Below are 16632 nucleotides of genomic sequence, written 5' to 3'. Positions count from 1 at the left end.
CTAAGAAATAAGGATTGATAGGAAGGGAAGCAGGGGGGAGTGTGCTGAATATAGATAGATGAAAATAGATAAGAACTGAGGGAAGGGAAACTGGGAGAGATGCGTTGAAAGTAAGATAAGGAGGAAAGAGGTCAGAGGAAATCTACAAATCTTGATCGATGTAGGCTCTGAGTGATATGGACTGATAGGGAAGCAGGGGAGAGTGTGCTGAATATAGATAAATGAAAACAGATAAGAACTGAGGGAAGGGAAACTGGGAGAGATGTGTTGAAAGTAAGATAAGGAGGAAAGAGTTCAGAGGAAATCATCTATACAAGTCTTGATCGATGTTGACGCTGAGTGATATGGACTGATAGGGAAGCAGGGGAGAGTGTGCTGAATATAGATAAATGAAAACAAATAAGAACTGAGGGAAGGGAAACAGGGAGAGATGTGTTGAAAGTAAGATAAGGAGGAAAGAGGTCAGAGGAAATCATCTATACAAGTCTTGATCGATGTAGGCCCTGAGTGATATGGACTGATAGGGAAGCAGGGGAGAGTGTGCTGAATATACATAAATGAAAATAGATAAGAACTGAGGGAAGGGAAACAGGGATAGGTGTGTTGGAAGTAAGATAAGGAGGAAAGAGGTCAGAGGATATCATCTACAAATCTTGATCGATGTAGGCTCTGAGTGATATGGACTGATAGGGAAGCAGGGGAGAGTGTGCTGAATATAGATAAATGAAAATAGATAAGAATTGAGGGAAGGGAAACTGGGAGAGATGTGTTGAAAGTAAGATAAGGAGGAAAGAGGTCAGAGGAAATCATCTATACAAGTCTTGATCGGTGTAGGCCCTGAGTGATATGGACTGATAGGGAAGCAGGGGAGAGTGTGCTGAATATAGATAAATGAAAATAGATAAGAACTGAGGGAAGGGAAACTGGGAGAGATGTGTTGAAAGTAAGATAAGGAAAAAAGAGGTCAGAGGAAATCATAAATACAAGGTTGGAGATAGCAATGAGAGGGAAAGGTTAAGCTGGTCTAAGGAAAATGCACATCTCCGCTTATACTTCACCAATCAAGCTTAAACAGGAACCATTTTATAGAGTTTTAATACTACTTCATTACCTATATCATATGAGTGTTTACGAAAAATATAACTAATTTCTATTCTACCTTTTTTTTATTTATCTCAAAATTACTTCAACTCTCCCTCGCGTTCATCATCACTTTATCGGTTCTCCTTCTCTTCCTCCTCCTCCTCCCTCCAGGGCGTGTCCATCGGCAAACACACTTCCATTCTGCTCGACCTCAAGAACCGCGCGCTGGTCTACGAGTTCATGGACATCCAGCTGGACGAGGTGCCGGAGATCCCCTACTCGCTGGACCGCCGCTACATCTACGACACGCCCGCCGGCCACATCTCCATCACGGGTGAGACAACAATCTTCGTTTGCACTTATATATACACACCCGTATTTTCGGTCATACCTTCGTCTCTGGTAGGCCAACACTTCATTTACATTTATATATTTACATCATTTTCAGTGGACTGTCATTGGTGAGGCAACTCTTCACCCGCATGAGTCTGTTTACCCTATTATTTTTTTACGGTTATAACTCCACGGGTACGGTCAACATGTTTCACTCACTTAACCCGTTAGCAGCGAGGGTCTTGATTCTGAATGCTCTCTCTAAGCGAGTTAATTTTGAAAAATATCACCTACGCAAATCATTATATAACACATATCAACGCACTCATCAGTTTTTGCAGCCTCCAAAAATATTTACTTCTGCTAAAGTACTAAATATACACTACTATGGGTTTCACTGGCCGTGTTACACTGTTTTTCGCAAATAATTCCTAAACAAATTGTCGGATCAGTATGGTATTTCAACACCAAGCCTTTTACACCCCTACATAATTTATGGCCCACATAGCATATTGCTATATGTGTTTACGAAGGAGTTTACTCCTGTATATTAAGCCGAAGCCAGGCATGGTCACTAAGGTCGTATGCACATTCGAACGAATGTGGGGTACTCGTCTAGCCCCGCCTACACCCCTACCAACCCCCAGACTATTCCCTCCCTACCCTTATACCTCACCCACCCCCTCCCCGTCTCCCTTAACCCCTTTATCACCGTCCCGCACACGTGTACGTGATAGGGAGATATGGTACTACATACCATCACGTACATTGGTACGGAATACATTCGGAGTAAATATTAGAATGGTTTTGCTACCTTGTTTGGCGTCTGGGGCGGTGATAGTAGTTACTAAGATGCTCTACTAAAAAAGTAGTGGGCTCCGCCTACTCTGATAGCATGAAATCAGTGAGTGATACGTCATGTCACGCCACGACCGGGGTGGCGTGAACGAAGTGACTTAACGTCCTGCATTGAGGACCGAGGCACAAGCACAACAACCATCAACGATGTCAGGCATGTTGCTCCATTGCCCACGTGGATGCAGGACGGCATTTGTTCTTCGCCATCGATCATAATACTTTCATTTCATAAAAATAATACAATGTATAACATACAGTAACTTCATAATATCCCACAGCATATTTTGTATATTTATTGCCTCAAATGTACTTGATAAAGCTACAACGCCATTATTACCATTAGGCATCAATAAACAAAGATGCAGTGATGCAGAGAAGAACAATTGTGCAATTTATATGGAACCCTGTGGTTATGAACGACACAAGTCAACAAAATAATATGATGTCAACTTGACCATGTTGTGTGATAAATACACTATGTTCTAAAGAAGAACAAGTTATTACAAGAAAGTCAAGGCCACAGGTAATACAAATAGAGCGTGTTCATTCGGCTGGCCATAGGACCTACGTACAGCACATTTGCCTCCTACTACATTTGCGTAAACATGATGTTATACAGTAATGAACAACGTGATATACGTTTTGCCTCCATGAAAGCTTGCAGTACTCCCACGTTACATGTTAAGTAATATTGAAAGCTGCACACACTGCATTACTTAGATGCATACCTATATGACATATGTAGCTATAAGTACAGTACATAAAGTAAACGGTATAACATAATGGAAGAGGCAGGAAATTGAGTAATGAGGGGAGGGGAGGGTAAGGAGGAGACGGGGAGGGATACGAAAGGAGGATGGAGGGGGGAAATATGGGAGGGTGGTGGGGGTGTTTGGGGGGTGGGGACGCGTCCTCTGAAAGTGTAGACGTGACCTCCTGGCTTCGGCTTAATATACAAGAGTAAACTCCTTCGTAAACGCATATAGCAATATGATATGTGGGCCATAAATTATGTAGGGGTGTAAAAGGCTTGGTGTTGAAATACCATACTGATCCGACAATTTGTTTAGGAATTATTTGCGAAAAACAGTGTAACACGGCCAGTGAAACCCATAGTAGTCTATTTTTCTGATAAGGAAGGGAGACGGTTTATAGGCTACTTAAAGATAGTACTTGTCCATTTCTTCCACGGTTAGCAACTTTTACTGAACCATTTTTTTTTAAATTATTTTTACTTGTGTTGCATAGTTTTACTTAACCCAGTAGCAGCGACAGGCCAAATTTGTGGTTTTACCGTGTACCAGTGACGGGCCAAATTTGTGGCTTTACCGTGTACCAGTGACGAGCCAAATTTGTGGCTTTACCGTGTACCAGTGACGAGCCAAATTTGTGGCTTTACCGTGTACCAGTGACGGGCCAAATTTGTGGCTTTACCGTGTACCAGTGACGAGCCAAATTTGTGACTCTACCGTGTACCAGAGATGGGCCAAATTTGTGACTCTACCGTGTAGCAGAGATGGGCCAAATTTTTCCCATGATATAAACCCCTAAAAATAGATGATGCATAAACTGATCACAAATGCGTTGATATAAATTATGAAATGGTTTGTGTGAGCGATGATTTTTTCTCATTTTTGCTGCTTAGAGGGGCCTTTAAGAAACATGGTCCCTGCAGCTACCGGTTTAAGGACTAAAGTGGGTCATATTGGGGTAGAACTGATACCAAAAGGATAAAGAGAGTAACAACGTAATGTTTTCCTTTATATTTAATGTCATTCGTAATTTTCATATTCAATTGTTTCTGTTGGTGCTGTCAACGTGTGCTTCGCCTCCCTGTCTCGGGGTAAGTCTATATACACCAAGTCAAGTCATACGCAGGTTTGTGGGAGGAGACACGGCCGAGGCGTGGTTTATGCGTGACACTGCTTGGAGCCAAACTAGAGAATGTAGAAACAGGGATTTAGAGAAAATGAAGAAAGGCGGACTAATTTAAATCAATCACTTCAACATGCCCTCCCTCACACCCCACACCGCCGTTTGTAGTCATTGAAATTACAGTCATGCAATAGCACAATAAAAAGAATATTTATTCGTCAGTGGCTTGCCTGAACGCGCTGTGAAAGGAGGCGAGAATGCACATCCAGAGTGCACATACGGCCCCAACTTTAGTCACCCCTGAACTGGCGGGTATTTTTTTTTTTTAGCTTCAAGTGACGTCATCCCGCTGCTCCGCCCCAAAACCACCCCCTGCGCGTATCGGTCACAATTTTGAAGCGGAGTGACTTGACTTGGTATATATAGACTTAGTTTCGGAATTATTTGGGTCTTCATTTTGTAACCTTGGTGTGCGGGTGACTATATGGAACGGTCTGCAGCAGTATCCAATAATACATATAAATATAGCATCAACTCTATGTCCATATTACGACTGGTTATCATAATATATAACAATCAGTAATATGACAATGATAGTAAGGATTCAGTGTTCTTATATTTGTTGCTTGCGAGTTACCGGAGGGCTCCGTTATACCCTGGGGAGTTAGTCAATGAATCTCAGTTACATTATAGCCATCTCAAAATTTAACCCGGAGCCAGCGGGGATCATGTTTCTTGATTGTCCCTCTAAGCGAGAAAAATGAGAAAAAATCATCACTCTCACAAACCATTTCATAATAAATATCGAAGCATTTGTGATCAGTTTATGTATCATCTATTTTTGGGGGTTTAAATCATGGCACAAATTTGGACCGTTGTTGCTACACGTTAAAGCCACAAATTTGGCCCGTCGCTGCTACTGGGTTAAAATAAGGACTGGCGGCTAAAGTGCTCAATATTAGTTAAATCGTATGTGTATTTCCAGAGAGTTACTCAAAGCATCAACGGCACTAGTGAGAGGCGAGCGGGAGACAATAATGTGTTCCGGCGCTGTGTGTGTTTGTCCGAACCAAGGATTCACTCCTTCCTCCAAACTGTTTAGTTCACGAACTCAATATATATTTTGTTGATGCCTGATCATAAAAGTCCTGCCCCTTTTCACGTTAGCAACCATCTGGTCGTCGAAAAATTAACCAATCACAATAAACTGACTTTCTGGCCATAAACATAACTTTCAGCTCTAGCAATCATGCAGGCACTCAGGAAGCAGGGCGTGGATGAACCCTCCATAGAGTTGTTGGAAGATGTGAAGCCTGGGCCTGGCGACCATTAAACTCCACGAGAAAGGCTAGAAAATTGCAATGAAGTGTTAAATTATGCACAGATTGCTTAGAATAAGTATTTGATAATTTAGAGTGATATATAACATGACTCAAGATAGACAATGAATACCTTAGCAACATTATCTTCGAAGGTGAGTGTCTTACTGTGTGTGTGTGTGTGTGTGTGTGTGTGTGTCCCTCAATGTTTGCCCCCCTCGCTTACCCGGAAGTATGTGTGTGTGGTGCAGGGCAAGGGTAAAGACTCCTTCCTCCTGGCGCAGGGGACGTGGTGGGCCCGGCCTTCCCCAACGTGCCGGTGGACAGCGCCTCGCTCCTCGGCCTGGACATGATGGGCGCAGAGACCGCCGCCTACAACTTCGCCGCCAACCTGTGGACGCTGCACTACCTGCGCCTCACCAACCAGCTGGAGGGCTCGCTGACCTACCAGGTGTGTGTGTGTGTGTGTGTGTGTGTGTGTGTGTGTGTGTGTGTGTGTGTGTTACCTAATTGCTTTTGCCTCCATCTCCCTTATTCACTTCTTTACTTCCTTCTTCCTCCTGGGGGGGTTTCGTGGTTCAGTGATTAGCACACTCAGCTCACAAACGAGAGAGCCCGGGTTTGATTCCCGGGTGGAGTGGAAAAATTTGGGCGGCTTTTCCGATACCCAACGCCCCTGTCCACCCAGCAGTGAATGGGTACCAGGCATTAATCGGGGGTTGTGTCCCGTCTCCTGGTATCTGTTCCCTTCTCCTATAATTCCTTCCCCTTCTGTCTCTCTCCGGCATATGACCACAGATGTTGCGCCGACTAAACGAAACTTTCCAACTTTTCCTCCTTCCTCAATTATTCCATTGCTTCTTATTAACTATAGTTCCACATTTACTTTGATCAGGTGTGTATTTACTGTGTGTGTGTGTGTGTGTGTGTGTGTGTGTTCATCCACCCGTCGCCTATGCCTAAACCTCCCTCACGCCCCGCCTCGCAGGTGCTGACGGCCGTGAACGTGGAGTACGCCGCCATCGCTCGCTACCAGGATGAGAACGGCGCCTTCAGAATGTGGCCGGACTCGGAGCCCAGCGTGTGGCTCACCGCCTACATCTTGCGGACGCTGTGGCTTGCGAGCTTCCAGGTGAGAACAGTGGCGTGGGTAACAAGGTATGAGAGCCTCGGAGGAGCTGGCTTGCTGCGGGAATGATGGATGTTAGAGAAATGTTACTCTGTGTCGTATACTTGCTATCTGACCGGAGACAAACTAAGCACATGCTGGCACAAAAGACATCAGGAAAGCATTAGAGCACCAGGCATGGTGTAGGGATGAGTGTTGTTGGATGATGTTGCTAAATGTTGTTGATGTGTTTCCACCTAATAGCAAACTTAACACACACTGGCACAAAAGACATCAGGAAAGCATTAGAGCAGCAGGCATGGTGTAGGGATGAGTGTTGTTGGAGCGATGTTGCTAAATGTTGTTGATGTGTTTCTACCTAATAACAAACTTAACACACTCTGGCACAAAAGAAATAATTAACATGAATGAAACTGTAAAAGAAAATACGTAACATGAATTAAACTGCAAAAGAGAATACGTAACATATATGAAAGCGCATTTTGACAGCTGAAACCTCTGACTGGTAGATTAAAACAAAATAGAGCACAGTAGACAGAGAGCTTGGTAACAACGGGGGCATCAAAATACCTCTTAATATTCACACTTACCACTCTGGGGACCATTTTACACAAGGTGAGAAAAGAGGGGTACACTTCTGACCCCTTCTGTGTGTTGGCAGGACTGGGAGAACCTGATCTTCATCGATCCCGACGTGGTGAATGAAGCGACGGCGTGGCTGCTGGACTACCAGGCCTCGGACGGCTCCTTCTACGAGACCCCGAACCACACCCACCCGCTCGACTCCAAGGCCAACCCGCCGGTGAGTGCAGATTTAGGTCTATAATATCAAATTCTTCGAAGGCTTAGTACAGCTATTTCAAAAGGCCGGAAGTTGTCAGGGTTTTCATGGGTGGTTTCCTGAGCCTGGCGGTAGTTTTGCAAGGCTTAAGGGGCTATTACACTGGGCAAATTTTCCCTGGATCTTCAGTCAAACCATGATTTCCGCTAGCGTGGTTCTCATTTGTTTCTTCTTATTGGTGATGATGATGGTGAGTAATACCGTCGTCCTTCGGTGAAATCTACCGTAGCTTTGGAAGATCGTGGACACGTCAGAAAACCACGGAAATATGAGAACCACGCCAGCGGAAATTGTGGTTTGACTGAAGATCCACGGAAAATTTGCCCAGTGTAATAGTCCCTTTATGCGCTGTGAACGGGAAAAACACTCATGACAAACCAGCATAGCTCCTCTCCGGCCTTGAAAAACGTTCGTAACAAGAGCCACAAACGTTTGATAATTCGAGAGTTAGCCTTTTGCCTCCATCATTTGCCAAGTTAATAAGTAATGTTGGAGGCATGTGGCCACGATGTTCATATCCACTCATCCTGTCCCAACATCCCATCTTCGTCACGGAAAATAGGCCTACCAATCTCGTTGCATAATATGGCATTCACGTCCTCTCTTTTGGCCACTCTTTGCTTCATCTTTTATAGGAGCAGAGATTAGGGGGCTTTTTTTATACACCTTCTCTTTGTTGCCCTTGAGCTGCTTCCTTTGTTGTAAAAAAAAAAAAATAATAAAATAAATAAATAAATAAATAAATAAAAAAAATCCTGAATCCCCATATATTCCATTCTCATCCCACATGCGTCATACTCACCTCTACATATGCAGTTTTCAAGCATCATTAATCCTTTTTCATCCCGAGATTCAGCTAGACAAACCTCACTGATGAAACTTTAGGAATTACAATAACAATACAGTAACTTCGAATTTCAATAACAAGAGCAGGAGAGGGTATCAGGACACCTCTCCCCCCGAAATTGACCTATCTTTCAGCCACTCCTCTGGACTCTTTTGTAGGAGCAGTGAGTAGCGGGCTTTTTTTCTGTTTCTTTCTTTTTCTTTTTTCCCTTGAACTGTTTCCTTTCTGTAAAAATAATGCAGAGTCCAAGTTTATTTATTATTTATTAACTATTTCACCATTCCTTTTTATTTTTAGTTTCCCCTCCTTCATGCACTTTTCCCCCTAACTTCCCTCTCCTTTACCCCTGCCCAGCCATACTACAAGCCCGGCACCACTGCGGAGAACGGCGTTATCCTGACGGCGCAGGTGGTGCTGACGCTGGTGGCCGTGCTGCCCTCCATGCAGGGGAAAAACCGGGCGAGGGTCAACATTGCCAAGACCAACGCCATCAGGTGAGGGAGGGAATAGTGGAGAAGGCGGGACGGCGGCAGGGTAAGGAGGGATACTGAAGGAAGACGGGGTAAAGGGACTATTACACTGGGCAAATTTTACGTAGATCTTCAGTCAAACCACGATTTCCGCTGGCGTGGTTTTCATATTTCCGTGGTTTTCTGACGCGTCCACGATCTTCCAAAGCTACAGTAGATTTCACCAAAGGACGACGGTATTACTCACCATCAGCACCAGCAACAATAACAAGAAACAAATGAGAACCAAGCTAGTGAAATCGTAGTTTGACTGAAGATCCACGGAAAATTTGCCCAGTGTAATTAGCCCCTTAAGGTAGAGAGGAAGGACACGGGGTCAAGATCTAAATAAGCTACTCAAAGACTATACCTATGGGTTCTATGACATAATATATAAAGGTACTTGAAGATATCATTTCATATGCAACAACAGATTCAACACAATTTAATTTTTTGCGATTTTAGGTCACTATCTACAGCAGCATTAAAATTGCTGCCTTACTAGGAGCTTGACAAGGCTCTCTGGGAGTCTAGGGCATCTGTTGTAGTAAAATCTGACAAAGCAGGCATTGGTATATAAGTCTCAGGCATTGATATATAGCTAAGCCTTCAGTAACATCACAAACAATTGCTCTCGATTTTTATTATCTGCGGTCGTACACTCGTGGGTCGTGACAGCACGAATGAACTCGTGTCTTTTTTTTTTCACTGACCTTTGTCACATCATCTATCTGTTGTGAGCAAAGTGCATTAGTGTGGTACTCGGATTGATTCCAATTTTGCTAAAGACAAGAAGCCACAGGTCGCTGATGATTCCTGCAACAACAGCTACAAAAAAAAAGGACTCTCGTCTTTAGGATTTTCAACATAACTTATGTATCCAACCAAGAACCAGTAGTTCATGGTTATCATAAGCACTTATCTGAAATATGCACTTGAAAAAAACAGTACATACTAAGTAAGGAAGTAATGTCCTCTAAAATGCTAATGAAAAACTAAAAAGTTCTATACACATTAATACATAACTATATCATCAAATTTCATGGGACTCAAATCTTTACCAAAAAAATTCTAAGCTCACCTTTGCCCCGCCCTGTCCCTCCCCCTCAGGTACCTGGAGAGGGAGCTGGAGAGCCACCACGACCCCTACGAGGTGGCGATGGTCGCGTGGGCGCTCTCCAAGGCCGACTCCAGCAAGAAAGAAACGGCCTTCAACCTCCTGGACAGCATGAAGAGGGAGCACGGTGAGGACAGGAGGAGAAGGAGGAGGAGGAAGAGAGGAGAAGGAGGAGGAGGAATGAGGAGGAAGAGGAGGAGGAAGGGGAGGGGGAGGGGGAGGGAAAGGGAGAAAAATAAGTTCATAATTAATTTTCCACAAGTTCTTCCACAAGTGTCACTCTTGCCACTCCTATTCTTTCTATTGTCTTGCCTTCTATGTAATGTCCTCTGCAATCCTTTTCTTACATCCTCATCCATTCCGTCTTGTCCCCTTCCTCCATATTTCACATGTCGTACTCTTTCCACTCCTATTTTTGCTATTTTATTTACTTCCACGCAACATCCTCTACAGTTCTTTTTCCCATAATATTCATTCATCTCTCCTCTCCTAGGTAACAAGGTGTACTGGTCTCGTGAGCCCATATCCTTCAACAACTTGGTGTACGAGAACAGCCAACGCCCTTTCATGCTGCCCAAGGATGACCAGAAGTGGGACGCACACGCCGTCGAGACCACCGCCTACGCCCTGCTCGTGTATTTGGCCCGCGACGGCATTGGGATCATTCAAGAGAACATTGTGCGCTTCCTGGCTGTGATGCGGGAGCTGGACGGCGGGCTCATCTCCACCCTGGTGAGTGTCCGAAGAATAGAGTTGTTCTTAAAAAAAAAGTGGTTTGTAAGAATGGGGAATAGTTTGAGGGATGTGATGAGGAATGCTTGGGTTTGGGAGGAGAGAAATCTGTAGAGGAAAAGGTTGAAAAAAGTGTTATAAGTTACTGCAGTGTTTGTGGGCAAGGAGTGGATGGTAGCAATGGAGAACAGTTTTAACCCTGTAGCTGCGGGGATAATGTTTTTTTGGCCCCTCTAAGCAAGAAATATGAGAAAAAAATCATCACTCACTCAAACCATTTCATAATACATATCAGCGCATTTGTGATCAGTTTATGCATTATGTAATTTTTTGGGGTTTATGTCATGGCACAAATTTGGCCCGTCGCTGCTACTGGGTTAAGGGTTGTGACGAGGAGTGTTTGTGTTAGTGAAGAGAGAAGCCAATATGAGGAGCCAGAGATGGCTGAAAAAATGTTATGAGGTACCTTGGGGTGTTTGTGGTAAAGGAAAAGTTTATGACAGAACAGTGAAGGACAGTCTATAGGAAAGAGATAAGCGTTTTGAGTTAGGAATAATCTTATCTGGGGATCAAAATATGGATGGAAAAAATCTTATGAATTGATCTCTCTCTCTCTCTCTCTCTCTCTCTCTCTCATCTATTAGTCCTTACTGTCCCCACGCCTCACCCTCCCCTCTCTCTCTCTCTCTCTCTCTCTCTCTCATCTATTAATCTCTACTGTCCCCATGCCTCACCCTCCCATGCCCTCGTGCCCCCCAGGACAGCGTGGCGGCCATGGAGGCGCTCGTGGAGTACTCGTACCGCGCTCGCCTCAGGGACGTGACGGACATGCGGGTCGTCATCGAACACTCTGCCGACCCCAACTTCACCGTGGACGTCAACAACAATCTCGAACTGGCGGAGCTGCGGTCTTTTGAGGTGAGTGTCAGGGGATGAGAGATATAGGGAAGGTGGGCCGATTGTGTTGTATTATAGTGTATCTTGTGTTTATTGTAGAGATTAGTGTAGTAGATTGTAGTATTGTGTTTATTGTATTGTATATTCTTATGCTTACTGTTTATTGTATAGATAGTATAATAAAGAAAAAAAGTTAGTGGTGCTTAGCATCCCCCAGACTTAACTAATTCAGATACATCGTATGTACATTGAAAAATTGACCTTAAATACAGCGGATGGGCACCTGGCTCGTTGGGCCGAGTACTTCGAGCAGTTATACATCGGAGAGCCCCCAAGTGGGCAGCTCCCTCTGGCTGAGTTGCAGATGGCGACTGCTGACTCACCAATAAATTCAGCTCCATCCTCTCTTGCAGAGGTGAGAGAGGCTGTGAGGATATTGAAGGGTGGAAAGGCGATATCAGTGCTGAAATGATGAAAGCTGGGGTTTAAGTTTTGATTCGTGGGTTGCATGCGGTTCTCTCTGCCGTGTGGTAGTTGGGCGCCATTACTTTTGATTGGAATAGGGGATTGGTTGTCCCTATCTGGAGAGGATAAGGAGACCGACAGGATTGCAACAGTTACCGTGGTATCCCACTGCTCAGCGTGTCTGGCAACGTGCTCACTCATCTCCTGCAGATGCAAATTTGATCTCATCTGTTAAAGTTTAAAAGACCTGAGCAGTCTGGGTTTACCACCGGGAAGTCAACAATCGGATCCTGACGTGTATGCCAAGGTCACCATCCCACCCAGGCAATTAAGCCAAGGTCAGCATCACACCCAGACAATTTAGCCAGGGTCAGCATCCCACCCCGGTAGTTAAGCCAGGGTCAGCATCCCACCCAGACAATTAAGCCAGGGTCAGCATCCCACCCCGGTAGTTAAGCCAGGGTCAGCATCCCACCCCGGTAGTTAAGCCAGGGTCAGCATCCCACCCCGGTAGTTAAGCCAAGGTCAGCATCCCACCCAGGCAATTAAGCCAAGATCAGCATCACACCCAGACAATTAAGCCAGGGTCAGCATCCCACCCCGGTAGTTAGGCCGGGGTCAGCATCCCACCCCGTTAGTTAAGTCAGGGTCAGCATCCCACCCCGGTAGTTAAGCCAGGGTCAGCATCCCACCCAGACAATTAAGCCAGGGTCAGCATCCCACCCCGGTAGTTAAGCCAGGGTCAGCATCCCACCCAGACAATTAAGCCAGGGTCAGCATCCCACCCCGGTAGTTAAGCCAGGGTCAGCATCCCACCCAGACAATTAAGCCAGGGTCAGCATCCCACCCCCGGTAGTTAAGCCAGGTCAGCATCCCACCCAGACAATTAAGCCAGGGTCAGCATCCCACCCCGGTAGTTAAGCCAGGGTCAGCATCCCACCCAGACAATTAAGCCAGGGTCAGCATCCCACCCCGGTAGTTAAGCCAGGGTCAGCATCCCACCCAGGCATTTAAGCCAAGGTCAGCATCCCACCCAGGCATTTAAGCCAAGGTCAGCTTCCCACCCAGACAATTAAGTAGATTAAAGTCCCCCACCCTAAACTGGCAAGCTGAGTAATATTAGAGGAAACAAATAAAGTAGTGGTGCCTGAAGATGATGGCTACAGGTTGTTACTAATGCCTTGTCTCCCCACCTTACAGCTGAGCAACATCTGGGGCCACTTGAGCATCGTGGGCCACGGGTCGGGCCAGGCGCTGGTCCAGCTCGACTACAGCTTTGGCGTGGATGTGGAGCCCCTGCTGGACTACCCGCCAGTGCCTGCTTTCGACTTCTCAGTCTATTCAGAGTTTTATGGCAGAAATAATTCTCACCTTCGCTTCACTGCCTGTCAGAGGTGTGTAGCACCTCACACCTCATCTAATTACCATATTTTCTTGTGGTAAAGGCAAGCAAACAACTGCAAAAATGAAATGAAATAGTTAATACATACTATAGATCTTTGAACCAAGCAAAAATAATTACAAAATTTGGGCTAAAGTCAAATTTAGACATGATCTTCCCTTTTTAGACTACTTAAAAGCTTTTCAGTAAAATCATAAATGAGGGAAAATACATATTAATTAGGACAACATTTCAAATGGAGATAAAATTGAAGAAATTTTAGTCCATGAGAGCTACCAAAATTGTGAGGCAAGCAGTTGTTAACATCAAGAGCAAAACAGTAAGTGTGAAAGAAGCCTTGAAGACAACAATAAGAAGACAACTGAGGAGGCAGACAAGTTTCCGTAGGTCTTGGTGTGGTGTGTGTATGGATGACTCCTTATACAGGTGGTGCCCGACCTTCTCAAATCTCTTCCCAATTCGGCTTTTAGTTTTTCTATTTATTTTTAGTTAACCTGGTAGCAACGGGGATCATGTTTCTTAATGGTCCCTCCAAGTGAGAAAAATGAGAAAAAATCACAACTCACACAAACCTTTTCATAATACATATCAAAGCATTTGTGATCAGATTATGTGTCATCTATTTTGGGGGGTTTATATCATGGCACAAATTTGGTCCGTCGCTGCTACACGGTTAAACCTCTTCCCACCTCGGCTTTTAGTTTTTTTTAATTTATTTTTAGTCAATGATCCATTATAATTTAGTTTGTTTATATAACTCCTTTCCTCTCCTTCTGCCTCCTGTATTTGTTTCATCATACATAATCAAAATTTTACCTTCTTTTCTTTTCTAATATATCAGCTCTTTATCCTCACATCTTGTCTTGGAACATTTGCATAAGCCATAAGCTCGTCTCCTATTTCTACTTGGCCACATGACAGTCTTTGAAGTGTGAGTGCTCACCAGTGTTTTCTTGGAAGACACAACTCAATAGACATTTCACGCTGACAAACAGGAAAATGCATCAGATAGAGGAGGATGCAGCTATGTCATAAGGCTTTGCAGGGAGATCTAAGAGAAGTTACATGAAAATTGAGCATAATTAAATGAAAAAATAAGTGAGGTGCATTTAGTATTTATCATTTCCCTCTCACAACAACAAACAGGAAGCACACAGCAGATACAGGAGGATAAACACTTAAATGCAGTTCTGTCTGAAGGCTTTGCAAGGAGATCTAAGGGAAGTGCATGAAAACTGAGCATAATTAAATAAGATAGAGTGAGGTGCATTCAATGCCTATCAGTTCCCTCTCAGTAACAAGCAGGAACATACATAACAGATACAGGAGGATAAACACTTAAATGCAGTTCTGTCAGGAAATCAAAGGGAAGTACATGAAAACTGAACTGGGATAAAAAAAGAAAGGAAGTTGCATATAGTATTAATTCCCATTCTCTGCAGGTGGACCAACTTGGAAGAGTCTGAGACGAGTGGCGTGGCGGTGGTTGAGGTGCATCTCCCCTCTGGTTACTACGTGATGCAGGACGACCTCATCCGCCTGGTGGAGTCCCGGACCGTGAGGAACCTGCGCTGGGCCTACCGCACCAGCACACAGGTCAAGTTCTTCTTCAATAATGTGAGTACCTGATGTGTGTTGCATTTCTAACGTACTCATCTCTTCCATTTACTTATTCACAATGCTAATGAGCCAAGGTGACACCACTTACCACAGCCTCACTCCAACACTAGCCCTTGAAATGGTGGATATGCTTTGTTCACTTGCTATTGTGTCATAAGAAGACCTTGTTCCCTCTCAGACAGATGTTCACTTGTGCTGCAGCTGAAAATGCACAACATCCTGATCATGATGACTTGTTACAAACTTCCCCATAGTCTATCAAGGCAACATAGCCTACACACTCAACTTCTTTCTTTTCCATACCAAACCTGTTCCTCACTCCAATCAGGCTGCTGAAACACTCCTCCTTACCATCCCTGACAAAACCAATAAACAAATCTCAAAATGCTGCATTCATCCCTGGCTCCCTTCAATTTGTACAACATAATAGTTACACATTTCCTCCAGATCTCAGACACCACAGCTTGTTTCAAAGTTAGTCTGTAGTTTACACTTAGGGTGATTTTTGTAAACCTTTATCCATCCACCCACACCTTTGTTCTGCTGTGTGTGCTTACAATCTCTTGCCTTTCTCTTTGACAACATAATCACCCATTAATACGTGTCTTCCTGCAGCTGGACTCAGAGGAGACGTGCGTGACATACGAGGTGGAGCGCTGGCACCCTGTCGCCAACCACTCCCGCTACAACATGGCGCGAGTGTACGACCTCTACCAGCCTGGCAAGTGTTGGGTGGGGCAGTGTGCAGCAACAGCTGGTCTTAGTGTAGCAATTGCAGTGTTGACAGAATATGTAGTAGTTAGAAATAGTAGCAATAGTAACTGTAGTTGTAGTAAAAGAAACAACGACAATGAAACTTGGAGTAGAGGTTGCAAATATTTAGAGAACTATTGGGAAGAATCAGCATAAAGTTACTGCAACATTAGAGCAACAAATAACAAGCATAAAGGAAAATGGCTTGTAATAAAACCATAGATAAAAAAAGTCTGGGATATTTATATTTGTTCAAGATCTACATGAAGTATTGTCATTATTAACCCGGCAGCAGCGAGGATCATGTTTCTTAACGGTCCCCCCAAGCGAGAAAAATGAGAAAAAATCATCCCTCACACAAACCATTTCATAATATATATCAAAGCATTTGTGATCAGATTATGTATCATCTATATTGGGGAGTCTAAATCGTGGCACAAATTTGGCCTGTCGCTGCTACCGGGTTATTGGTGCTTTTATTATCAGTGCAACAGCCCAAGATATGGATAAAGACTACAAAAGACCTTAAACTATTGGTACCCCTTGGCTTGGCGCTAAAGTGTCTGCCTCACATGTCAGGGGCCCGGGTTTGTATCTCGGGCAAGTTGGAGAAAACATAAAAAGTAGGTCAATTTTTCATATGGTGGCAGTCGGGCAGATTGAGAAAACATCACGAGTAGATCAATTTTTCATTCGGAGGCAGTCGGGCAGATTGAAAAAACATCACGAGTACAGTACCCTCTCGAGTTTCGCGCTATCCGAGTTTCGTGATCCACAAGTTTCGTGGTTAGTCCTAAATTCTTACCATCCCGACTTTCGCGCATTATCACCTCGAGTGTCGAGCTGCTTTAA

General features: G+C 44.3%; 1 protein-coding gene across 1 annotated transcript in view; it reads left to right on the top strand.

Annotated features, from left to right (window-relative positions):
• Positions 1 to 16632, top strand: part of LOC126988672 (CD109 antigen-like) — a 45481-nt gene that overhangs the window by 23160 nt on the left and 5689 nt on the right. The window contains 11 exon segments of the mRNA XM_050847027.1: positions 1255 to 1417; positions 5753 to 5919; positions 6457 to 6600; positions 7259 to 7399; positions 8640 to 8779; positions 9905 to 10038; positions 10405 to 10643; positions 11403 to 11561; positions 13206 to 13399; positions 14850 to 15024; positions 15643 to 15748. Coding sequence (XP_050702984.1) covers positions 1255 to 1417; positions 5753 to 5919; positions 6457 to 6600; positions 7259 to 7399; positions 8640 to 8779; positions 9905 to 10038; positions 10405 to 10643; positions 11403 to 11561; positions 13206 to 13399; positions 14850 to 15024; positions 15643 to 15748 — 1762 coding nt within the window.

Source organism: Eriocheir sinensis, chromosome 70, assembly GCF_024679095.1.
Source record: "Eriocheir sinensis breed Jianghai 21 chromosome 70, ASM2467909v1, whole genome shotgun sequence".
Taxonomy (NCBI): domain Eukaryota; kingdom Metazoa; phylum Arthropoda; class Malacostraca; order Decapoda; family Varunidae; genus Eriocheir; species Eriocheir sinensis.
Note: the sequence above shows the minus strand (reverse complement) of the source record. Positions and strands in the feature narration are given on the sequence as shown.